Genomic DNA, 25,224 nt, shown 5'->3' on the forward strand with positions numbered 1-25,224 from the left:
TGGCAACCTTATGTTCAGACCTTCATAAGAAAATGTGAATAGAGCAGGAGTTGTGGGTGGAAATTGGGGAAAAATAACTGATTATTTGTTTTCAGTCTGACTTCTGGTAAAGGTGCAGCTGAATGGTTTAGTACTAGCCTCTTTTTACGATCACATGAACAAATGTACTTTAAACATACTAATTGTAAATAGGTGAAATGCATTAATTCAATTACTAATATCTTTTTTTCTTTTCCAGCTAGTGAAGATGTTAAAGATACCTTTGCCAGAGCAAGATATGGACAATACAGAATTTTAAAAATAGTTATTGAAAATGGTTAGTTTTATTTTAATATATATTTTATTTCTGTTAGTTCTCATTCTATTTTAGTATTTTACTAGTTATGTTTTAGTGACTTGCATGTGCAAGTAAAGAACACACACACCTAATCCGTGCTAGGGTCTTCCACATATGAAGATGTGATTGAATTTCAGTGATGCTTCAGTGCTTTCCAGTATTTTCATCTTTTGCTTTATATTGGAAAAAAAATTGTCATTTCACGTCAGAGTAAGTAGCGTTGTGTGGCTCGTCAAAAATCTCAAAGGACTGAAACAACTTATTAAAACAGTTAAAAAGGAGAGGTTGGTAGAGAGTGGTATGAACCCTTGTGTAGATTCTTTTGGTTGCTTTCTACTCAAGATTTTAACACTACAGCAAACCCCTTTGGATGACTTTTAAATGTTCCTACAACTACAGTAATGTAGTCTGCATCCCCAGTCTTGCAAGAAGTATAACTATTCCTTAGTTCTCATGCACAAATAACCAGATTATTTTTTATTGAAAATAATTTGGTGCAATACATGAAATTTATCTTTGAAAGTTTTGAGGCAAATGTGCAAAGCTGAAAACATATGGTCAAAATATGGCATTCACCAGCTTTTTATTTTTTTTTTAAATTAACTTATAGCCATTAGCTTTTTAAACAAAGCTTGTTGTGTTTAAATCTACAGTTAAATCTACAATCTCTTTGAAACATTGCATAATTTAGTGCCTGGCTAAGCACAACCAGACCTTTTGATGCTCAGGCATCAGCACTTGCTCTGAAACAGCTGTAAGCTGGAGAAGCATTTTTGGTATTACAATGTAAATGAGTCTACTTTGACCTTCCCTGCCTTTGTCTTTTTTGGGAAATCTCCCGCCATTGCAATACCCCTGCTCCAGCACCACAGCACTGGAATAATCAATAATAGATATTCTAGTGTAGGCGGGACAATGTGATAAGGTTTTTCCAGATTAGGTTAGCAAATATTGACACACTGTATGCCTGTTGAATTTCATTGACATCAGCAAGGTACAACACTGGGCTTGTGTGTGTAAATTTTATGTTCCATCTCATCTCACTTTTAAATAAAGCATGGAGGCAATAAGAGGGGAGTGTCTTCCATTGTGAGTTCTGTGTGTAGACACAGAAAATGGAAACAAAAAGCAATATGATACTGTAACATGCTGTTCAGGATACCCAGAACTGAGAGCCACTGTAGTAGTTATAGGTAGTTTCTTTACCAATCTTCCTTTTCCAGCAATGGATATGGGGATCCTGACTAACAGCTAGTCCAAGGTGCTCGTTTTCTCTGTTTCTTCAAGTGAAGGATAACTTAGGGGTTCTCTGCCCCTGTCTTTATAGTCCAGTAAACCTTTGAAAAGTATATTTCTGAAAGTTCATTGACCCTGTTTCAAGAGGTGGTAGGCTTTCTGCTGGTGCAGTCTCTATCCTCCATAGAGAGTAAGTGATCGCTTTTTTTCTACTTGCTCTCCAAATGGTTTGTGTGCGTTTCTTTGTCTTTGGTCACACCTTGCTCAATTTATATAGGAGACATATTCAGTCAGACAGAACCACATTCCTTTGTCTGAAGAAAACCTGTTTATTAATTCCCCCGACATGCCTGGTTTAAACACATTTTCATCATAATTCCAGCACATCTGCATAATCCTTTGTGGTTTGACGGTACATATATCACGCAAGAATGTTAATGATCAGTGAACTATTAGCTTTCCAATGACTTATTACATTACACCTTTTAGATACAGATTATAACTAGGGCTGTCAATTAATTGCAGTTAACTCACGCGATTAACTCAAAAAAATTAATCGTGATTAATCGCACTGTTAAACAATAGAATACCAATTGAACTTTATTAAATATTTGTGGATATTTTCTACATTTCAAATATATTGATTTCAATTACAACACAGAATATAAAGTGTACAGTGCTCACTTTATACTATTTTTCATTATAAATATTTGCACTGTAAAAATTATAAACAAAAATAGTATTTTTCAATTCACCTTCAATTGTAGTGCAATCTCTTTATCATGAAAGTGCAACTTACAAATGTAGATTTTTTTTGTTACATAACTGCACTCAAAAACAAAACAATGTAAAACTTTAGAGCCTACAAGTCCACTCAGTCCTACTTCTTGTTCAGCCAATTGCTAAGACAGACAAGTTTGCTTACATTTATGGGAGATAATGCTGACATTTCTTATTTACAATGTCACCTGAAAGTGAGAACAGGCGTTTGCATGGCACTTTTGTAGCCTGCATTGCAAAGTATATACATGTCAGATATGCTAAACGTTCGTATGCCTTTTCATACTTTGGCCACCATTCCAGAGGACATGCTTCCATGCTGGTAATGCTTGTTGGGAAAAAAAAAAAAAAAAAGCATAAATTAAATTTGTGACTGAACTCCTTGAGGGAGAATTGCATGTCTCCTGCTCTGTTTTACCTGCATTCGGGCATATATTTCATGTTATAGCAGCCTCGAATGATGACCCAGCACATGTTGGTCATTTTAAGAACACTTTCACTGCAGATTTGACAAAACACAAAGAAGGTACTGATGTGAAATTTGTAAAGATAGATACAGCACTTGACCCAAGGTTTAAGAATCTGAAGTGCCTTCCAAAATGTGAGAGGGAGAACGTGTGGAACGTGCTTTCAGAAGAGTTAAAAGAGCAACACTCCGATGCAGAAACTACACAACCCAAATCACCAAAAGAGAAAATCAATCTTCTGCTGATGGCATCTGACTCCGATAATGAAAATGAATGTGCGTTGGTCTGCACCGCTTTGGATCATTGTCGACCAGAACCAGTCATCAGCATGAATGCATGTACTCTGGAATGGTGGTTGAAGCATGAAGGGAAATATGAATCTTTAGTGCATCTGGCACATAAATATCTTGTGAAGCCGGCTACCAACAGTGCCATGCGAATGCCTGTTCTTACTTTTAGGTGATGTCAACAAGAAGTGGGCAGCATTATCTCCTGCAAATGTAAACAAACTTGTTTTAGTGATTGGCTGAACAAGAAGTAGGACTGAGTGGACTTGCAGGCTCTAAAGTTTTACATTGTTTTATTTTTGAGTGCAGTTATTTTTTGTACATAATTCTACATTTGTAAATTCAACTTTCATGATAACGATATTGCACTTCCGTATTTGTATTAGGTGAATTGAAAAATACAATTTTTGTTTTTTACAGTGCAAATATTTTTAATCAAAAATAATATAAAGTGAGCACTGTACACTTTGAATTCTGTGTTGTGATTGAAATAAATATATTTGAAAAAGTAGAAAATATCAAAAAATATTTAAATAAATGGTATTCTAATATTGTTTACCAGTGTGATTAATCGTAATTTAATTTTTTAATCACTTGACAGCCCTTATAACAGTAGTGAGTTGGTGTACACTGAGCTGGTCAGGCCACTGCTGGAGTCCAGGGAGCCCCTTGTCTTCTGGCACTGAGATGCCCTTAGGGTCACAGACACCTCTTTTCTTGTCTTGAAAAGAAACTATTAACACTCTGAGCTAGATGGAAGGGCTTGTCCCATATCTCTGTTGGAACTCTCTGCACCTCTTAGTCACCATGACTAGATAGGGCTCATTCTGGAGCATGTTGATATCCCTCCTTAATCACCTAGTAGGATTGCTGTTGAGCAACGTAATTTCATTCCCCGCCTTCCAATCCCCTGTTCTGTAGCTTTCAAAAGTGGCCACTGATTTTGAGTTCTCTGATATTTTAGGTGTCCCATGTGTAACACCTTGAGCCTGATTCTCAAAAGTGTTGAGCACCCTCAATTCCCATTGAAGTCAGTGTAAGCTATGATTGCTCAGCACCTCTGAAAAATAGTGTTAGTGGCCACTTCTGAGAGTTGGCAGAAATTCCACCACTGTGCAGCACACTTAGTCTGCAGTGGGCTGGAGTACTAGAGGCCAGGTCTAGGACTCTAACAACACATTCTGCGTGGCAGGATACAACACTACAATAAGACTCTCAAACCAGCACCATATCTGTGTATTTTATCAAGCTGTGTATTTTCATACATATCAAACTATGTATTTTAAATATTTATTTTTATTTAGTATTTTTTACAAGGCAGGTAAATATTTTGAGAGATATTACTGACATACTTTGTTTGAAATTGAGACATGCTTCATAACCGGGGGTGGGGAGGAATCCTATTGTCACATCTGTTTCAGTAATTAAGTCTTCCAAAACGTTTCATATGAAAATTAAGCCTATTTAAAGATGATGATAATAATAAAAAATATTCAGTCAGTTGGATAAAACTGTGATACTTATAAAATCATATTTGAAAAAAATTTATCAACTAAATGGTCAAATTAAGCAAGACACATTTAATGCAGACATAGTCTTCCCAACCTATTTGCAGTTTATAACTGGGTTTCTGAATCCTCTGATGTAGAAACAAGACACTGAGGGCATGTCTACACTATAAACGTAGGTTAACCTATGTTAGGTTGACTAACAACCACCACAGTAATTCATGTCCACACTACCCTTCTTTTGTCAGTGATGCGCATCCTCATCAGGAGCGCTTCCACTAACTTAAGAGGTGAAGGGTGGAGAGCCAGGGCTCTCAGCTCCATGCACAGATCCACACTGGGAGCTGGGCTGCCTGCCCCCTCCCCCCGCACCCAGCTCCTTGGCTGCTCACTGGCAACGAGGCAAGCCACACTAGGTTTGTAGGCTCCCTGCCGGGAACAGGCCAGCCGACCAGACTCTGGGGGAGAAGCCAGGTAGCTGAGAGCCTGGGGGAGCAGCCAGGCTCCTGGCAGGGAGATCCATGTCTGCTCAGCTACTCCATTCCCGGCAGGGAGCCAAGAAACCTGGTGCTGCTGCCCAGTTCCCAGCGGGGACATCTGCGAGCAGAGTCTGGTCAGCTGCCGTGCTCCCAGTGGGGAGCTGAGAACCCAGGCAGCAGCCTGGCTTGAAGTGGGGAGCTGGGACCCTGGGAGGCAGCGGGGCTTTGAGCGGAGAGCCCAGGCAGCAGCTTGAGCCGGGAGCCTGGGTGGCAGCCTGGCTTAGAGTGGAGACTGGGCAGCAGCCCAGCTCAGGAGCTGGAAGCCAGCTTTCTTTGAAATGCATAAGAATGACAGCCAATAGATGTAAGTAATGCAGTATCTGCAGGGGCACCGATATAAGCCCTGTGCCTGTTGTTGAGTTATGTGCGTGTAGTTCGGCACTTATATGGGTGGGAGCAAAGGTTGTAGTGCATATACTAACATAATTAGGTCAACGTAAGATGCCTTATGTTGACCTAATGCTGTAGTGTAGACCAGGCCTGAGCTGCAAACACTTTAGGCATATGCTTAACTACATACCTTAATAGTCCCATTGATGTGTGTTTGCAGGATTGAGGCTTAATCCTAGTGGATTTTTGATGTGACTGCTCTTCATGTATGACTGAGAGTTTAATAGGTTTTTTTTCCTAATACAGTTTATTTTATGTGAGATGCTTTCTAGCTGGTAACTCTTAAACTGCAGCAAACTAGGATGAACTGTCTGTGCACTGATGGAAATAAGAGAAATTTTAATAAAATGTAAGCCTTTTAACTGGATTCTGCAAGGTGCTGAGCACCCTCAATCCCATTTACATTTTAAAAAAATGTTCACTTTTGTATGGAAGCCACAAAACGCAATGCATTCAGTTGATGAGGAAGGACGTTTTGCCTGTATACTGTTCTTGGGATGAATTAAGCATCAAATTTCTTACATTAGATTTTTATTCTTTTTCCTTATGATTCTTTGTTTCTGTTGCTCAATGATAACAAGGGAGATCTGGTGCTAAGTTTGGGTCTGATTCAACCTCCAATTGAAGTCAAGGAAGTTCAAATTAAAGGCCTGATCTTGTGAGGTGCTGAGGCATTCCATGTTGGACTTTTAATTTGAACACTACCTGTTTAATCTAGGTTTACAGAGAGGTTTTAATATTTAAGATTTTAGTTAAATGTTGTAACGGGGACTTATAAGTGTAAAAGATCTATAGCTCTTCTGTAAGATTCCAAACTACGACAAAGGTATATAGCCATTGTGTACAATGTCTCAAATTCTAGTAAAATACATCAATATTTGTCCGGAAAGACACTGTTGCCTTAGAATCCTGAGAAATTTAAACTGGGGACTTCTTGGCCTCCATACTAGTGAGAGTGACCTTATAGTTACCATAAACAAAGGTTTCAAAGAACCGTTCTGTGACGGGATGGACCCCTTGGGAAGCCACCTGATGTGCTGAGATACCACTGGGTCTATCTGTTCTGCCAGCATGGGCCCCCTTTAACCGGTCTTGCTGAGCCAGGCTCTTAAAACCTCCTCTAACATCCAGCTGCAGATCAGCTCTGGGAAGACTCAGCTTAAGGGACTTGCTCCAGCACTCAAATGTCCACCTCCCTTAAAGTGCAGAGCCAAAGATATATTATGAAATTCGCCCCCTCCCACTTCTTGCTCCCCCAGTTGGAAATTACAGAAACTGGTTTTAATAATAAACAAAGCAAATTTTATTAACTATAAAAGGCAGATTTTAAGTGATAAAAGGGGTAACAAACAGAACAAAGCAGATTACTAAGCAAAGGAAATCAAACACGCAAACTTAGCTGGTTTCACTAAAGAAATTGGTTACAAATAGTATTTCTTACCCTAGATATTGTTGCAGGCAGTTTGCAAAGTTTCTGGGGTTTAGAGTTCCAGTTATATTCCTTTTCAGACTGGACCCCTGTCTCAGTCTGAGTTCCCCCCCCCCTCCCTACCTTGCCTTCCCTTCCCTTTTGCAGCCTTTCTTCTTGGGCAGACAGGCCATGGAGAGGAGGAGCCTTGTTGGCCTTTCTCCACATACTTAAATAGGATTGACATAAGGCGGGAATCCTTTGTTTCCCAAACTTGATCCTCCTTCCCTTACAGTGGAAAGTTACAAGAAGTCCCAGGTAATGTTTTAGTATCAGGTGACAAGACCACCTGACTCTGTAGATCACAGTGTCCATGAGTCTGTGGCAGCATGGAGTGGGCACAGGAAGGCCAAGCTTTTCACAAGTCTAATGTCCTCGCTGATGGGCCATCCTCCCTGTCTGGCTTTTCCGTTGTTGTACCTGAAATGTTAGCAGTGGGCATCATCCAAAGTAGCATAGTTGAAAGGAATATTGACTATATCTGTATAACTTCAGATACAGAAATGATATATGCATACAAATTGGATAATTGCATTCAGTAAATCATAACCTTTCCAATGATACCTTACATGAGCCATCTTGCATAAAGTATATCTCAGTTATGTCATATTCATATCATAAGCATATTTTCATAAAGAAAATGGAATGACATGTCACATATTCCATTCAAAATGTTTGTTTTAATTCTTTTTGCTTACAGTAGCTGATACATGATGCTATATACTCTTGGAGAGCGGAGCTATCTGCTCCAGAGTATCTGCAGTATCTTGGGTAGTTTTTTAAACAATAGCATTACATATATACTATACAGCCATGTACATGTTCTTCCAGCTCTGGAATTTTATTAACAAATGTTCAACTTTTTAGCAACACACCTGAAAGTTAATATTTAAGGATTCAGTCCAATTCCCAGTGAAGTCAATGGAAAGATTTTAATTGTCTATAGTTTGTTTGAACTGGGACTACAATTCACTTCAGAAGAGCTGCTCTTGTTCTGTCAGTGGAAAAGAAACAGAATAATATGGAAAAATTAATAATCTATCTCAAGGGCTGTTGCTTAATTCATGCCAAAGTCTATATATATGCAAAATTTCATTCCGTTTAGGTTACTACATAAATTCTATACAAATAGTGAAAACACATTTTTTTCTATACGTTCTCCATAATTACGGATCTGGTTAAAACACAATTCTGCGTGTGATCGTAGTGCAATTAAGTTTGTAGAGAGGGGACGGGGGAGTGAAAGTTCCAATCTTTGCAAGGTAATCTAGTGGTTATGGTGCTGGACTTGGGAGTCAGGAGACATAGGTTGTCAGTAGCAGAACTGGGATAACCTGCCTTGGACAAGTCACTTCTGTGCTTGTTTCCTCTCTCATCCTTCACCTATCTTATCTATTTAGATTATAAGCATTTGAAGGGCAGCGACTGTCTCTTACAGCAATTAAACACCCATGGCTTGCCTGGGTCAGGTGATTTGGGCTCGTGGGGTTCAGGCTGTGGGGCTAAAAATTGCAATGTGGAGGCTTGGGCTGGAGCCCAAGCTCTGGGACTCCATGAGGGGGGAGGAGCCCAGACTCCAGCCCAAGCCCGAATGTCTACACTTTAATTTTTAGCCCTGCAGTCTGTGCCCTGTGAGCCAAGTCAGCTGACCCAAGCCAGCCACAACTATGCGCTGGGTCTTTTATTCTAGTGTAGGCTTACCCTGTTGTCATAAATATAAAGGGAAGGGTAAACCCCTTCAAAATCCCTCCTAGCCAGAGGAAAAACCCTTTCACATGTAAACGGTTAAGAAGCTAGGATAACCTCGCTAGCACCTGACCAAAATGACCAATGAGGAGACAAGATATTTTCAAAGCTGGTGGGGGGGGGACAAAGGTTCTTTCTGTCTGTGTGATGCTTTTGCTGGGAACAGAAAAGGAATGGAGTCTTAGAACTTAGTAAGTAATCTAGCTAGATATGCGTTAGATTCTGTTTTGTTTAAATGACTGATAAAATAAGCTGTGCTGAATGGAATGGATATTCCTGTTTTTGTGTCTTTTTGTAACTTAAGGTTTTGCCTAGGGGGATTCTCTGTGTTTTGAATCTGATTACCCTGTAAGGTATTTACCATCCTGATTTTACAAAGGTGATTCTTTTACTTTTTTTTCTTCAATTAAAATTCTTCTTTTAAGAACCTGATTGCTTTTTCATTGTTCTTAAGATCCAAGGGTTTGGGTCTGTGTTCATCTATGCAAATTGGTGAAGATTTTTATCAAGCCTTCCCCAGGAAAGGGGGTGTAGGGTTTGGGAGGATTTTGGGGGGAAAGACGTTTCCAAGCGGGCTCTTTCCCGGTTATATATTTGTTAGATGCTTGGTGGTGGCAGCAATAAAGTCCAAGGGCAAAAGGTAAAATAGTTTGTACCTTGGGGAAGTTTTAACCTAAGCTGGTAAAAATAAGCTTAGGGGGTTTTTATGCAGGTCCCCACATCTGTACCCTAGAGTTCAGAGTGGGGAAGGAACCCTGACACCTGTGCATGTATGTACAGGTCTGTTGCAACTCTGATTTCAGATGGGGCCTCTAGGTACAATCAATAATAATGAATATTGTCCTGGCTTCCCATGAACTTGAGTCTTATAGAAAAAGAGCGCTATCTGCTATTACTTATATAGTGTTACATACATACATTACTCTCTCTCCAAACCGGATTTATTTTAAGTGAAAATCCCTTCCACATCTACTTGCAAGTCCTTGCTCTGAAGACCTTGCAGGCCAACAATGAAATGAGACAAACCGGTGGATATTTTCTTATGTTCTAGTATTTGAGATGAAATAATTTAGGGCTTGATCCTGCAAACAATTATACACGTGTGTACCTGTTGCTGCATGAAGTGCCATTGTTTTCCATTTTCTTTGGCAGAACTTTGCAGGATTAAGCCATAAGTATCTTTAATTGCAAAAGCTTAATGTTTCAGACCACTGTACTGACCTGCAGTTTTTGTTTTTGTTTATAGAGCAGCTTGTAGTGGGATCCTCTAGGCAGCCTGCTGAATCATGGGAAAATGATTATGATTCCTTTGTTCTTCCCCTTCTTGAAGACAAGCAACCATGTTATGTATTATACAGATTAGATTCTCAGAATGCTCAAGGATATGAATGGATCTTCATTGCATGGTCACCAGATCACTCTCATGTAAGTAATATTAATGTCTTCGTATTGTAATATTAATGTCTTCGTACTGTCTCAGGATTGGGTTGCAGAAGAGAAAAGGACAAGAGAAAATTGGGTAACTGAGGAACTCCTGAACAGTAAAGATTACAGTCTACTTAATGCTATTTATGTATTGAAATAAAAGGTTTTATCAAATATTAGATTTATTTACTTGAAGAGTGTAAGTTTTTGATTTCATTAATTAAATTCATGAAAGGAAACACCATCTTTTTAGTAGCATTCGGCCACAAAATAAACAAGAACTTGAATATTTTCTGTGATACAGATGTCTTCCTCAAAAATCTCCTTTATCCTTAAAACTCCACCCTAATCAAGAAGAAAAATTGGATTGACAGGGCTGATATATAGAGCTATTTCTGTTTGTGAGGCAGGTGACTATGCTTAATAGGCTCCAGTAAATTTTTTTAATTAAGTTTTTCTTAAGTACGTCTTAAATACTGAAGTGGATATCCAAGTTATTTTTTATTCCTTCTGTGGTTGCGATATTTATTCAGATCCATTGTTGAACCAAAACAGAGTAATGAGATGTTTGTAGGCTGTTGTGTGTGTGTGTCTGTCTCTCTCTTTTCTTTTTTTTTTTTAAGCCAGTTGCTTCCGTCAATATTCAGACCAGCAGCAACAGAATCTAGAACAGGTGTTTTTTTGTTTGTTTGTTTGTTTGTTTTTTTTTGAAAGGTGTTACTGTGATGTTTGTAACTTTTGAAAACATCCCCCGTACTCTGAAAATTACCTTAACAGTTGCAATATAGAACACTTTGATTGGATTGTTGTAAAACTTCTCTCATTATTGTACCCTTCAAATGGTTAATAGCATGTCAAATTATCACACTCCAAAGCTCATTGTACAGAGTGTTTTCCTATTATTAATTATAGCTTTAAATTGTAACTACTTCTTCTTGTAACTTTTATTTTGCTTAACGAAGTATTTCAGAAGTCCAATAATAATTTTAGCATGCAAATGCACTTGCTTCCACGTACATAAAAAAATCAAAAGCAACTCTTTTGCAACATACCAGGTTCGTCAAAAAATGTTGTATGCAGCAACACGGGCAACTCTGAAAAAAGAATTTGGAGGTGGTCACATTAAAGACGAAGTATTTGGAACAACAAAGGTATATTTTTAATGTCAGCATATATGCTGTTTTTAGGAATAATTCTTCTATGGGTTAAGTTGCATAGTAAAACGTTTTAAATAATAATTGTGGTCAGATGTTCGTCTGCATGCATGTGTTGTTAGCTGCCACAGCAGATCTCAAACGAACTGCCCAATAAAACCACAAGACTTCGTTTAGTAGCAAATGCGCCTGGCCAGGTTTATTGTCAACGAAGCACGGTAATAGCACCTGGCAGACTCTACGAGGATATTAAGGCATGTATGTTTGTGACAACGGACGCAGCTCAGTCAGTGACGGGACTTTCCACTGCCCCCTCGGCTGGACAAAGACAGTCCCTCTGAGATACACCTTTATACACAGATACAAACAAGTTATGTATCACTCTCTGATGTATCAGGGTGCCACCTTCTGACGCAGGGGTGGCCAACCTGAGCCTGAGAAGGAGCCAGAATTTACCAGTGTACATTGCCAAAGAGCCCCAGTAATACATCAGCAGCCCCCCATCAGCTCCCCCACCCCGCTCCCAGTGCCTCCCACCCACTGGCAGCCCCGCCAGTCAGCACCTTCCCCTCCCTCCCCACACCTCCTGATCAGCTGTTTCGTGGCATGCAGGAGGCTTTGGGGTGGAGGGAGTGGGGAGGAGCGAGAGCATGGCAGGGGATGGGGAGGGAAGGGGTGGAGTGGGGGCAGGGCCTGTGACAGAGCCAGGGGTTGAGCAGTGAGCACCACCCGGCACATTGGAAAGTTGGCACCTGTAGCTACAGCCCCGGCGTCGGTGCCTATCCAGGGAGCCGCGTGTGGCTCCAAGAGCCGCGTGTGGCTCCAGAGCCGCAGGTTGGCCAACCCTGGGCGCCACCCATTGCCTTGCACCTATAGGTTCAATCAAAACATCTCTATTCATCATGCTGTCATCTTGACCTTATCCTTAAGATGAGTCAGCGTGTTCCTGTTACCTTTGGGGAATATACTGGTATCGAGGTGCTCTGGTACCAACCTTCTGGAATGTGCTTGTGTGAGTGTTTTGTGCCTCGCATCTCTTAGGAATATGTGTTTTGCAATATCAGCCCTATGCTTGCCAAATTCTGTGAGCAGGGCCTGCCTCATGCTCACAACCTGACTTTGCTTTATATCAGCAAAGTTTTGACCACTGCTTTAACCTAGGCCTTATACCAGGCCTTTGATACAAGGCCTTATGTTTCAGACCCTCTTCTTACTACAATAATTTAAATATAAATCTTTTTTCCTGTTATTTAGAAAGAGAACAGCCGTATAAAATGTGTACAGAACAGCATTTCTGTTTTAAGTGTCACTTTATTTTAAATTCCTTTTTCAATCAGTTTGTTTTGAGGCTGTATAGTTCTTGTGCTTAATTACTGTAAAGGGTAAACAGTCACCTCTAGGAACAGTTGGAGGATCTTCCCATTTTAAATTCTTACTTGCCCAAGGATTGTGCCCCAGACTCTCAGCTTTCATTTTGGGAGCAAGAAAGGAAAAGAGAGAGTTGTTTTCGTTTTTTTGAATTCACATGAAGCACTCTGATACAACAGTGATGAGAATCATATACCTGGATATATAAGTAGGAGCTCCCTGGTATGTCTTTGTGAAAGCTCTCGATTCCAGGCCTCTCCATATCAAGGTCTCCAGATTTTCCTCTCCTGCATTTATGTGCTAGAGTGGAGAGCAGTGTCCAAGTATCAGTAAATCTTCTACAATTGGGCCCAGTGAATTCTGATCATCTGTCAGGCTGCCATAAAGCCCTAAGCCTTTCCAGGCTTTCCTTTTGCCCTGTGTCAGCAGATGTAGGAGCTTGTCTTGCAGTTGGAGTGCTCTTCCTGCACAGATGATATGTTTAGAGAAAGGAAAATCATTTTGCCTTGTAATTCTACTTCTCTGAAGAGATCATCTTGCAGGATTGTCACTCACAAATCCACTTTTAATCCACTTACCCCTGAAAGTTTGGAGATTACTATTTAGAGGTGTCTCCCTTTGTGCACTTTTAATTTTTCTGAGACATCTTTTATTATTTTTCCCCTATTGATCCTCTTGAATTGGCTTTTTCTTTCTGGGTGCTTCACCTCCCATGCAGTAAATGGAACTGACTGGGGTGTAAGCATACTTAATACTCCGTAGGAGATGGTGCATGACAGCCAGTTGAGGGGGCCCTCACTTACACCCTACCTTGTTATCCCTTGCCTTTAAGGGTAAAAAAACAAAACTTTGAGAGCTAGGAGAGTTCTGCTGGGCTCTCTACTGAGCTACATCTAGGACTAAGAATCCTGCAAGATATCTTCAGAGAAGAAATGTTACAAAGTAGATAACTTTCCTTTGTAGAAGGTTTGGCAGATGTTCCAACAGAAACCTTTTTTTATACCTTCTTGTTTGGGGGAATTTGGCTCATTTTCAAAAGGGTTTCTTTGAACCCAGGCAAAAATGTGATCCCTGGAAGGAATTTAGAGCAGAATCCAGGAGCGAATGAATTCATTGGTGGCACAGAAATCTCTCTGCTCTCTTTCAGGTAGAATGGGGTTGGGAGGGGGGTAGAAGAGCGAGAGAGATGATCATATTTATTTTATTGTTATATATTAGCATTACATTTCCTTCTCTATTTGCACATGCTTTTATAGTTTACTGTGTTCTGCAATCTCTTCCTTTCATTCTCTTCTCAATAGATGTATCTATTTTTTTTAACCTATTGTGGTCTTTGTCACACTCTTTCCCATCATCCCCATTGATTTTTCTTTCTCCTTCCCCATGTTTTTCATTTTTTACCATCCATTTATCCTTCCCTCTTTCATTTCCATCCCTTACAATCTCATCCTCACTTCCCTAGCTTTTTATCCCTAAACATATTTATTCAGTAAAGTTCTAATGTGTGTATAAAGTTCTGAGTTGTATTTCACTTCTGATTTACATTTGTGGAAAAATCCCAGCTTCTTCGAGTATTTGCTGGTGTGGATTCCACTCTCACTGTGCATACACCTCATATGCATGACATAGGAATCTTTGAACAGCAGTGTGTGTTGGGTTTCACCTAGACTGTGCATGTCTTGCTGCCCTCCCCAATATAAGGACATAAAGGGCATATCAGTTGTAACTATGTCTTACTGTCAGTGGCGGAGAGACAAAACCAAGCTGTGTCCATCCACGTGCTGCTCCTTAGTATGTTCTCCCCCTTTTCCTGTTTAGATTCCAAGGAAAGGTAGAGCAGGATACTGGATCAAACATGGTTCCCGTCACCAGTCTACCTCCCCTAGCTGAGAGCATAAGAAGAACTATTTGCCTTTGATCTACCCACAGAAATTGAGTGCAGAGCCTTCTTGTAATACAGGGGCAAGTGATACAGGATCAACTTCCTACTTTGTACCTAGTAACACCAAAACAACCCCAGTACTTACATCTGGTACCAATGTGTCTGAACCAAATCCCTCAGTACCAGTGATGACAATCAAAGCCCTAATAGTTCCAGCAGACTTGTTGTCAGAAGTCACTAGTTCTCCAGCACCATCCTAAAGGAAGTGCAGAATACCATTGAGGACCTGCCCTTTGAGAGCATACACATATTCATCGCCCATACAGATGATGATTTTTGTTTGCTAAAGGATTCAGTAGTCACTTTATGATCACTAATTACACCCCTGCCTCATTGCCGAAGCCCTTCAGATACCATAGCCAGACCAGGTAGAGAACACCCAGTTATTCTCAACAACAGCCTGCTGTTTGAGGCTGGAGCACATGACTTATGAGGAGAGGCTGAGGGAACTGGGATTGCTTAATCTGCAGAAGAGAAGAACAAGGGGGGATTTGATAGCTGCTTTCAACTACCTAAAAGGGGGTTCCAAAGAGATGGATCTAGACTGTTCTCAGTGGTACCAGCTGACAGAACAAGGAGTAATGGTCTCAAGTTGCGGGGGGGTGGGGTGGGGTTTAGGTTGGGTATTAGGAAAAACTTTTTCACTAGCAGGGTGGTGAAGCACTGGAATGGGTTACCTAGGGAGGTGGTGGAATCTCCTTCCTTAGAGGTTTTTAAGGTCAGGCTTGACAAAGCCCTGGCTGGGATGATTTAATTGGGGATCGGTCCTGCTTTGAGCAGGGGGTTGGACTAGATGACCTCCTGAGGTCCCTTCCAACCCTGATATCCTATGATTATCCCACTAGAAAGAATGCTGGGTTTTCATGACTGAGACCTTGGTCATCTGTAACCACCAGCCTCGTGCATAGTCATCTAGGTAGTAGGTTTGAGGTGCAAGGTCAAGAGTCACAATCCAGCCAGGACAGAGCCTGCCTCCCCAAACCCTGCCGTGGGATGCTGTTTTTCCTTATCCTTAACTACCTACAAATGGGTACAAGAAATCATCTTCTGCAGGTTCTCCATTCAGTTCTAGTCTCTGCCTCAATCCCCCTTCTCCTTCCCTTTTCAGGGACTCTTTTCACAAAAAACAACTGAAAGAAGTGGCTTCCCTTCATTGTCTAGGAGAGGTACCTCTAGAATTCAGGGAAGAGTATCTCTTTATTTGGTGGGGAGGGGGTTCTTCATACTATCTGTGACTTGAGAAGACTCAACAAATATCTACATAGTCTCAGATTCAGAATGGTAACATTTGCCTTCATCATCTCTCTTTACAAGCTCAAGACCAGTTTGTGGCTCTTGAACTCCAAGACGCACGCTTCGATATTGAGATCCATCTGACCCACAGGAAGTATCTGTGATTGACATTAGAGTCCAGGTGCTATCGATGCAAGGTCCTGTCTCTTCACAACATTGAGGGAATTCACAAAGTGTCTTGCAGTGGTAGTGGCACATCTGAGGAGACAGAGTGTTCACATCTACCCATATCTAGATGATTAGCTGGTCAAAGGCAGATCCCATTAGGAAGTCTCCCATAGCCCTATATTGTGTCCTTGACCTAATTAAAGTATTAGGCCAAATGATAAATTGCAACAAATAATTTCTCAGCCCATTGCAGTTATACAGAGTTTATAGGAGCTCTCGTAGACTTCAAATCATCAAGGGTGTACATTCCCAAATGAAAGATTTCAGTCTATCAAAACAATAATCCCCAGCATCAGGTCCATCAACCACAGTGAGGATCAGTCTCGAACTCTTAGATCATGTCAGCTTGCACTTACATGATGCCGCTATCCAGACTTCACCTATGAATGTTACAGGGCTGACTAAGGTTGGTTTATCACCCCATGAGACATTAGATGGACATGCATATTGTAGTTCCAGCTAACATCCTATCAAATTGGTGGATACATTCTCACAATATCTGCAAAGTTGTACCCTTCTCCACCCTTCCAGCCACAAAGATACTGATGCTTCTGGAACAGATTTGGATGCCTACCTGGATCAACTTCAGATACACGGAAGGTGAGACTACACATATATGTTAGGCAGTAGTCTCAGCACACCAGCAGGAATCAGGGTCTCCTTTATTGCATTTCCTCCAATTCCTCTCATACCCAGAGTGATAAGACAAATCAGACAAGTCTAATAGCTTTTTAGACATCCAGACAATTCTGGCTGACTGATCCAATTCAGCAACTCAGCCTAAAATACATTTGCAGACTTGACAGAAATATCACAGAAATCATAGCCAAATTCTACATTCAGACCTGAAATCATTACAGTTAACAGCCTGGAAGTTGGCTGGCTAAGTGTTACTGAGAGACTATTTGTTGCAGGTACAAGAAATCTTAATAAAATTTATTAAGATAATGTTGAAATAAAAAGAAAACGGTACAGAGTTCAAGCATAGAAGTTTTTGGTTATCAGGGAATAAGGTACAGATTATCAAGGGGTGCGAAATTCGGTTTAGGAGCTGGTGGCGTAAGGAATACATAATCTGCAATCTCCCCAATTGGGGGTAAAAGTTTAACCGGTCAAAGTACAGACATTGAGATATGGGGGTATACAAAGCAGGAAGCCCTCCATAAGGGGAATCCAATCCACAGAATGGAAATGATTCTCAATCTTTGCAGAACTGTGACCCTTTGGAGAGCCGTATCCCCAAGATTTTGACTATATTCTGTACCTGAAACTCTCTGGACTCTCCATCACTTTCATCAGGAGCCACCTTGCAGCAAATTCAGCATGCCAGCCTCTGGTTCAAAAGTTTACTGGACCAACACAAACTGGTCCAATAAAAGATAACACCTCACCCACCTTGAGCCTCTGGTTCAGTCATGCTCTGTATTTTTGCACGCTACTATTTCTAGATTTTTTTTTTAAAGGGTTAACTTTATACTTTCTCACCGAGGAGAGAAATAAATAGTGTAAAATTAACTTTCCCTCCACTCAGGGAGTGCCCTTGTTCTTGAGATCTCACATTGTCCTTGTGAGTCTCGTGGAGCCCCACAACCCATTTGGATCTCCTGGTGAATGCTCTCTTCACCACTTTCCTCTCAAGATGGCCTTTTATATCATCTGAAAGAGCCAGTTAATTAGTGAACTCCAAGTCCTCATGGCCAACCCTCGTCATAGCATAATCAATCAAGATAAGGCTGGTGTTGAGACTTCATCCTAAATGTATTCCCAAAGTAGTTTCAGATTTCCACTGAACCCAGTTGATTCCGCCCCATTTTCTTTTTTTAAACCCCATTCAACTCCAGGGGAGAAGAAACTCCCCACCATAGATGTTTCTAGGGCCCTGCTATGTTACCTAAATAGTACAAAGAAAGCCCTTTAGATAAGCTCCCTATCTTTTTATTGCACTAAATAATATAGGTTAGGGGCAATCCTTATCTTCTCAGAGATTATTTAAATGGATTATGCGGTAGGGATGCATTAGGCTTACCGTTAACTGACCTTAGCCCTCTGTGTGCTGGCAGGAGCAGCCCCGGGCCAGCTGGAGCAGCCCCGGCCCCTTTCCCTTTAATCAGTTAACCAGTTAAACAATATAATTTTAAGGTTACATCCCTATTGTGCAGTGTATTTCAATCTGTTCCCTCATGGCAGGCGTACCTCATCCCCCAAATATCAAAACTCAGACAACCAGAGCTCAGGCTGCCTCCTTTGCACATTTATGGGAATATTCCCATATCTGACACCTGCAAGGTAGTATAGTTGTAGCCATGTAGGTTGCAGGATATTAGAGAGACAAGGTGGGTGAGGTAATATCTTTTATTGGACTAACTTCTGTTGGTGAAAGAGCCAAACTTTCAAGCCACACAGAGCTCTTCCTCAAGATGCTGCTTGGGGCAAGATAGAGAAGAACAAGGCATTGGTAAGACCTCATTTGGAATACTATGTACGGTTCTGATCATCCATGTTCAAGAAAGATGCATTTAAACTGCAACAATTGCAGAGAAGAGCTATAAGGATGATCGGGGGCTGTAGGGCCTATGTTATGAGAGAAAACTGGAAGAGTTTGCTTGTGTAGTTTTGCAGAAAGAAGGCTGAGAGAGGATATGATTGCCTTGTATAAACACATTGGGGGGGTAAATACCAGGGAGGGTGAAAAGCCATTTAAGTTAAAGGATAATCTTGGTACAAGAAAAAAGGGATATAAACTGGCCATAAACAAAATCAGGCTGGAAATTAAAAGAAGGTTTCTAAGTATCAGAGGAGTGAGGTTCTGGAACAGCCTCCGAATAGGAGTTGTGGGGCAAACAACTTAATTAGTTTTAAGAGCAAGTTGGACAAATTTATGAGTGCAGTTTGTATGCCAACTGGATTGGTTGTGATAGTGGGGGCATGACTCAACAGCCCTGAGGCTTTGTTCCTAAATCTCATGCTTTATGGTTTCTGCCGGCCACCAGCAAGGTCAGGGATGGATTTTTCCCCTAATGTGTATTCTTGAAGGGTTTTTTGTTTTTTTTTAAAATCTCCTTTCTCTGAAGCATCAGGGATGGCCACAACTGGAGATGGGACACTGGGTGGGGTGAGCCAAGGCTCTTGGGTGGCACTGAGCAGTCTCTCTCTCAGGTGGCTTGCTGGCGCATTCTTCCTCACATATCCAGGGTCTAGCTGATAACCATATGTGGAGTGAGGAAGGAATTTTCACCCAGGTCAGATTGAGAGTGACCTTGGTGGGAGCAGGTCACTTGTCAGGATTATCTGTGTATATCTCACATAATCATTTCCTTGCCATTACAAGGGCCTCGAGCGCTGGTGCATCTGAGTCCCTCTTATTCTCTTCCTGTGGCACATAAAAGTCTAGTCTCCTCTGGGCTGTATTGCTTTGGTCTAATTTCAGTTATTGGATTTAGTATGTGGGTGCTGTGTGGTGATGGTGGCATATGATGTATGGGAGGTCAGACCCCAGTGGTTCTCAACCTATTTACCATTGTGGGCCACATCCAATTCTGTCTGTATGGCCCTGAGAATGTCACATGGGCCTCAGCTGCGTGCTCATTGGGCTGCAGGTTGAGAACCACTGGACTGCATGATCTAGTAGTCCCTTCTGGCCTTAAATTCTGACTCTGTGACTATGCCTTTGACCTGGACTTGAGATCAGATGCCAAATGTGAAAAGGCAGTATTACAATCATAGTTAGTGACAGCTAGGACCTCTTGATTCCATTTTCCACATGGGGTACTGTTAGCTGTTCACCTAGAGAGGGATCCAAGTGGACAAATACTTGAAGAAAGAATTGTTACTTCCCAGCATTAGCTGTGGTTCTTCAAGATGTTCTGTCCATGTGGATCCCACAACTCACTCCATATCTGCTTCTTCAGTCTTCTCTGGATTAGTGAGGAACTGAGGGATGGCTCTGGCCGCTCTGCCCTTTATGCCCTTGTGTGGGGAGGTCATGAGGATATGCAGGGCCCAAAAAGACTCAAAGATTTTGATCTCATGCTCATGAGGTGAATGCACGCAGACTAAACATATTAAAGAACCACAGATACTGTAAAGTAAATTAACTGTTCTTTCCCTTACTTAATACTCAGAAGGAAGAATCTTCAAAGAAAACTTTAACTGAAGAATCATTGATGCCAAATACTGATTCTGTGTTTTCAGGATGATGTTTCATTGAATGGATACAGAAAATACTTGATATCACAGTCCTCCCCTGCCCCTCTGACTGCAGCAGAAGAGGAACTTCGGCAAATTAAGATTAATGAGGTACTACATTGTCTGGGAAGACAGGCAGGGGGATGAGTGGAAAATTCCTGAAGTGTTGTAGGAGGAAGCTTGCAGGAGAGAAGCAAACCAGTCGAAAGTTTTCAGAAAGTCTGCAGGGTGGGACAGGGACGCACAAACTCAGGTTGGGCATTTGACCAGTCCAAAAATAATTGGCCAATTGACTGGTTAAATAATGTCTCAAATGATCCAATATTTTCAACTACTAACTTATTAGCAGAGTAACAAAAAAGAATAAGACTTGGTGATCTCCAGTAGGCCTAGCCTTAGATAGATACTTGTGCCTAATTACGAAAAAAAAAAAGACCTAATTGAGTTATGTTAGCTCAGAAAAACATGAAACCCAATGAAAAGAAATGATAAATGAAAGTATAATCATGTTACCTTTTTTAGTAATGTTAGGTTAGCGTTTAAATGTGAACGTGATTCAAGACTGAATAACACAAGACTGAATTACAAAACAAAAGAATAAATAAATAAAACACATAGCATAAGTGCATTTAAAATGACTTTTTTCCTTTTATATTTGCTAAGTAGGCAGCAGTCCAACTCTTTAAGCAGTTTAGTGGTTGTCCATCTTTTTTCTTTTTGTGTTGGGGGAGGAGGTTTAATGACAGGTAAGCCTCCATTCCCTTTCCCGCTCCCTTCTGCGTTGATTTCTGTGTGTTTGTCTAGTCAGTTTAGATTGTAAGCTCTTCAAGGCAGGGAACTGTGTCTTTTAACTTGTTTAATGTGGTTTGTAAACCAATGTGTACATTGATGGCCTGATATACAAATAAAGCTATACATACGTACTTGTTCTAGAACAGGCATCGGCAACCTTTCAGAAGTGGTGTGCTGAGTCTTCATTTATTCAGTCTAATTTTAAGGTTTCGCGTGCCAGTAATACATTTTAATGTTTTTAGAAGCTATCTTTCTATAAGTCTATAATATATAACTAAACTATTGTTGTATGTAAAGTAAATAAGATTTTTAAAATGTTTAAGAAGCTTCATTTAAAATTAAATTAAAATGAAGATCTTATCAGTTTAGTGTGATCCTTGCCCTTACTGAGTTTTCCAATGTCTAGAATGTATTTGGATTCTTTAAGCTGCACACAGGCTTCTGAGTGATCAGTTGTTAACCAGCTCCGAGAGGGACAGAGGACAGATTTCATGTGTGAAAATACCTGTTCACACAGGTATGTGGATCTAAATGCTAAAAGCATTGCAAACGCAATTTTCTTCAAACAGTTAAATTTCACTGGCAGGGACGTCCAGCGGGTCAGAATAAAAGCCCTATGATCTCACTCGGTAGCTTCAAGGGCACTCCGCAGATCTCTAAACTTTGATACCCACAATTCTGAGTTTTTTAACTGAATGAGCTGCATTTCGAAATCTTCAACATCCATCCACTGAAATACAGACAAATCCAATTCGCTTTCGTTGAACTTTCCAGGTTTAATTAGAAAAGAAAGATTGGGCCAAATCGCTGGAAATCTTGAAATCTGTCAGAAAATTCTGATTTCAGTTCTTGCCTGTACATTCTAATCTCAACGTCAAACGCAGTGCGCTGTTCCACCTGACAGGAAAGCGATGTAAGCAGAAAATCAGGACTTAAAAATATCCCAGTACAGTGGCACTGGAACAATTTTTAAGGTGGGGGTGCTGAGCTGTGCCCCCCTTGCCCCGTCTGCACCCCTCACTGCCCCAGGGCGGGGGCCAGTGGGCCTCAGGTGGGGGTGGCTGCAGAGCCCCAGGCTGAGGGCCAGGACCCCAGGCCAGCAGCAAAGGCCCCCGGACCGGTGGCCAGGACCCAGGTCCCGGCCGGCGGCCGGAACCCCGGGCCGGCGGCCGGAACCCCGGGCCGGCGGCCGGAACCCGGGCAGTGTGAGTGCCACTGAAAATCAGCTTGCATGCCACCTTCAGCACACGTGCCATAGGTTGCCTACCCCTGTTCTAGAAGATTCCTACCAATCATGATGCTCCGCTTTCAGTTAGTTCTCCTTTTTCCCCCAATAGGTGAAATTAGCAGGTAGTGAGTAATCATGTGAGTGGTCAAGACTTCTAAGTTGGCGTGCTCTAACAGAGGCTGCTGCCTACATTAGAACATTCTTGCTGGAATATTTGACAGTTTGGCTGCAGTCAACTGACATTACTTGACTGGTCAATTGACTGGCTTGCCAAGCCGAAGCACAAAGAATGTCATATTTTCAGTTACTAACTGGGATTAAAATGTATACTTTAACACAAGTATGTGCAGTGTGATTTAGCATTGCTCCAAATACCTTATCTTTTCATTTCCTGTTTGGTATGATTTTAGATTTTTAAACTTCAATGTTGCATTAACTTCAGTTTTTGATTTTAATATTAACATATTGCGTTCATTTAGATCCAAGTCTAGCCTTTTTAATGTTGTACTTCAGTGATGATGATGAACATAAATCAGCCACAGGAAAATGCTTGTGTGGCTTTGGAAGATATAGCCTATATATAAATAGGCTGCCAAGGTAAATTCTGATCAGTTCGATTTGGAAAATAAAATACAGAGCACAGAGTTCATTTCTGGAACATTGCATATGTGGACAATAGTTCTCTGAAAAGTGACTCTAAGTGACATAATTGGTTTCCATATTTGTAGGCTTTTGATGAGTTACATATCAAATCTGCTAAGTTTACAAGAAAAGAGATGTTTTTTCTAACTACCAGCCAGCACTAGGATTCCACCGGAATATGAAAGCTTTCTTCTTTCTGGTTTATACATAATCATCAGAATTAAAGATTCTGAAATTGCAACTTAACTAATTATTCTGTTGATACTTCAGCACTGCAGAGAGTTTTTAGAGTTATAGGAGACTGATATAAAAAAACAAAATTGTTTTTTTAGAAAAGTAAGTAGATGTGATTCTATAAACATAAAAAGGAACAGAACTGTTGAGTAAGGCGATGCCATTTTAGTCATTTTTAAAAATCTCTGTCACTTACTGAATGCAGAATGAAATAGTACTTACTCTGAGACTAAAATCTGTGTGAATACTTTGAAGATTTTAGATTATAATTAAACTGATTTATATTAATTCCAGGTCCAAGTGGAAGTCGGTGTAGATACCAAGCATCAGACACTGCAAGGAGTAGCATTCCCTTTGGCTAAGGAAGCTATTCAGGCTTTGGAAAAACTGAAAAATAAACAGCTCAACTATGTACAACTGGCAAGTACAAAATAGTGCATTTAATTATTTTACAGAATACAATTCTGCAGTAGTTGTTTAAATTGTACATGTATGAACATGTACTGCAAATGTTTAATTCAGAATAGGATTCTAAATTATCTGTTTTCTCATATCAGCTTCTCTGATTATGCTGCTCTCTGTATCTGCTCTAACTTGTGTTTGTTTAACAGCAAATTGATATAAAAAATGAAACTATTGTGTTGGCCAGCACACTCCATACTGACCTTAAGGATTTGCCAAACAGGATTCCAAAGGATTCTGCACGCTATCATTTTTTCCTTTATAAGCATTCCCATGAAGGAGATTACTTGGAATCCATAGGTATGAGAATTCCTATATGTGAAATTTCATTTGTTCATTTCATATAACTTAGAAGTAATCTTGAGATGGGGAAGATGGTATATAAATGATAAAATTTGGTGCATAGTTTCAGTGGTCAAGGCTTTCAAAAGTGGCCACTGATTTTCAATGTCCTTTGGGTGTCAGACTTTGAAACTGCTTTAAAAAGCCCTGATTTTTCGAAAGTGCTGCACGCACTCTGAAAATCAAGCTCAGTTGGGCACCCAAAACCATTGTTCACTTGAAAATATTGGCCAATATCTTTCCATTCATTGGTCACTTATAAGTTTATGTTGTAACTAAAGATGTATAGTGGTGTTATTTCTTCCCCTTCAGACTTTGTAGAATATTTTGTTTAAATGTCTGTCACAAGTCATGATTTTAAGGTAATAGTTCTTACACCGTTTTCATTCTGCAGTATTTATCTACTCTATGCCTGGGTATACATGCAGTATTCGAGAACGGATGCTATACTCTAGTTGCAAGAGCCCGCTGTTAGAAATTGTAGAAAGACAACTGTGGATGCAGATAATGAGAAAGGTAAGCATATTAGAGGTCCCATATCTGTGCAGTGCGGGAAGAACATTAATTTCCTTTATCTTGAGTTTTACCTTCTGTATAGCTGAATTGTGTTGGTTAACGTATAGCCAATTAATTTTGACTACACTTGCTTGTCAATATTAAAAACGTTTGAGACCAAATAACCAAGCTGAGCCAATTTATTGTCTATAGAGAAAACAGTATGGTACAAGAAAGAAAGAGTTTAATACATCACCAGTCCTTCTCGCTGTGTGTCCAGTTAACATTACACAGAATGTGTGATCCCAGAATACGCCCCCAAAACTACCTCTGTTTAAATTAGACCTGTTTACAAGTAAGAAGCACTGTATACATCACCCCTCGGACTAAAATTTCCCCAATTACTTTATTTTATGGTACTTTATTTTACTGGTACCATGGTATACCCCTCTTATCTCTTGTTTTCGAACAGCGAATTCCAAACTAGTTGGGTCATGAAGGCACTCCCCTACCTCTACCAGGGTAGATTATTTACATATCTTACCTTTGACAGTTTTCCCATTTACTTATGCAAAATGTTGACTTGTACTTTTACAAGGTATTGTGGGATACTTAAATGAGCAAGAGAAGGCATAATACAATTTATGATTACCACACACTTAATATTAATATAATATACCATGTGCATAATACCTGGAGGGATAGCTCAGTGGTTTGAGCATTGGCCTGCTAAACC

General features: G+C 40.5%; 1 protein-coding gene across 4 annotated transcripts in view; it reads left to right on the forward strand.

The window, feature by feature from the left end:
- Positions 1-25,224, forward strand: part of TWF1 (twinfilin actin binding protein 1) — a 57,722-nt gene that overhangs the window by 4,477 nt on the left and 28,021 nt on the right. For 2 of the 4 annotated variants that reach the window (XM_037887919.2, XM_037887947.2), the window contains exons 2-8: positions 239-316; positions 10,005-10,183; positions 11,239-11,334; positions 20,300-20,404; positions 23,484-23,609; positions 23,801-23,951; positions 24,388-24,509. In XM_037887919.2, the coding sequence (XP_037743847.1) occupies positions 239-316; positions 10,005-10,183; positions 11,239-11,334; positions 20,300-20,404; positions 23,484-23,609; positions 23,801-23,951; positions 24,388-24,509 (857 nt within the window). The remainder of the gene's footprint in view (positions 1-238; positions 317-10,004; positions 10,184-11,238; positions 11,335-20,299; positions 20,405-23,483; positions 23,610-23,800; positions 23,952-24,387; positions 24,510-25,224) is intronic. The other 2 variants (XM_037887936.2, XM_037887926.2) reach the window with 2 other exon arrangements.

Source organism: Chelonia mydas, chromosome 1, assembly GCF_015237465.2.
Source record: "Chelonia mydas isolate rCheMyd1 chromosome 1, rCheMyd1.pri.v2, whole genome shotgun sequence".
In the NCBI taxonomy this organism is placed as follows: Eukaryota; Metazoa; Chordata; order Testudines; family Cheloniidae; genus Chelonia; species Chelonia mydas.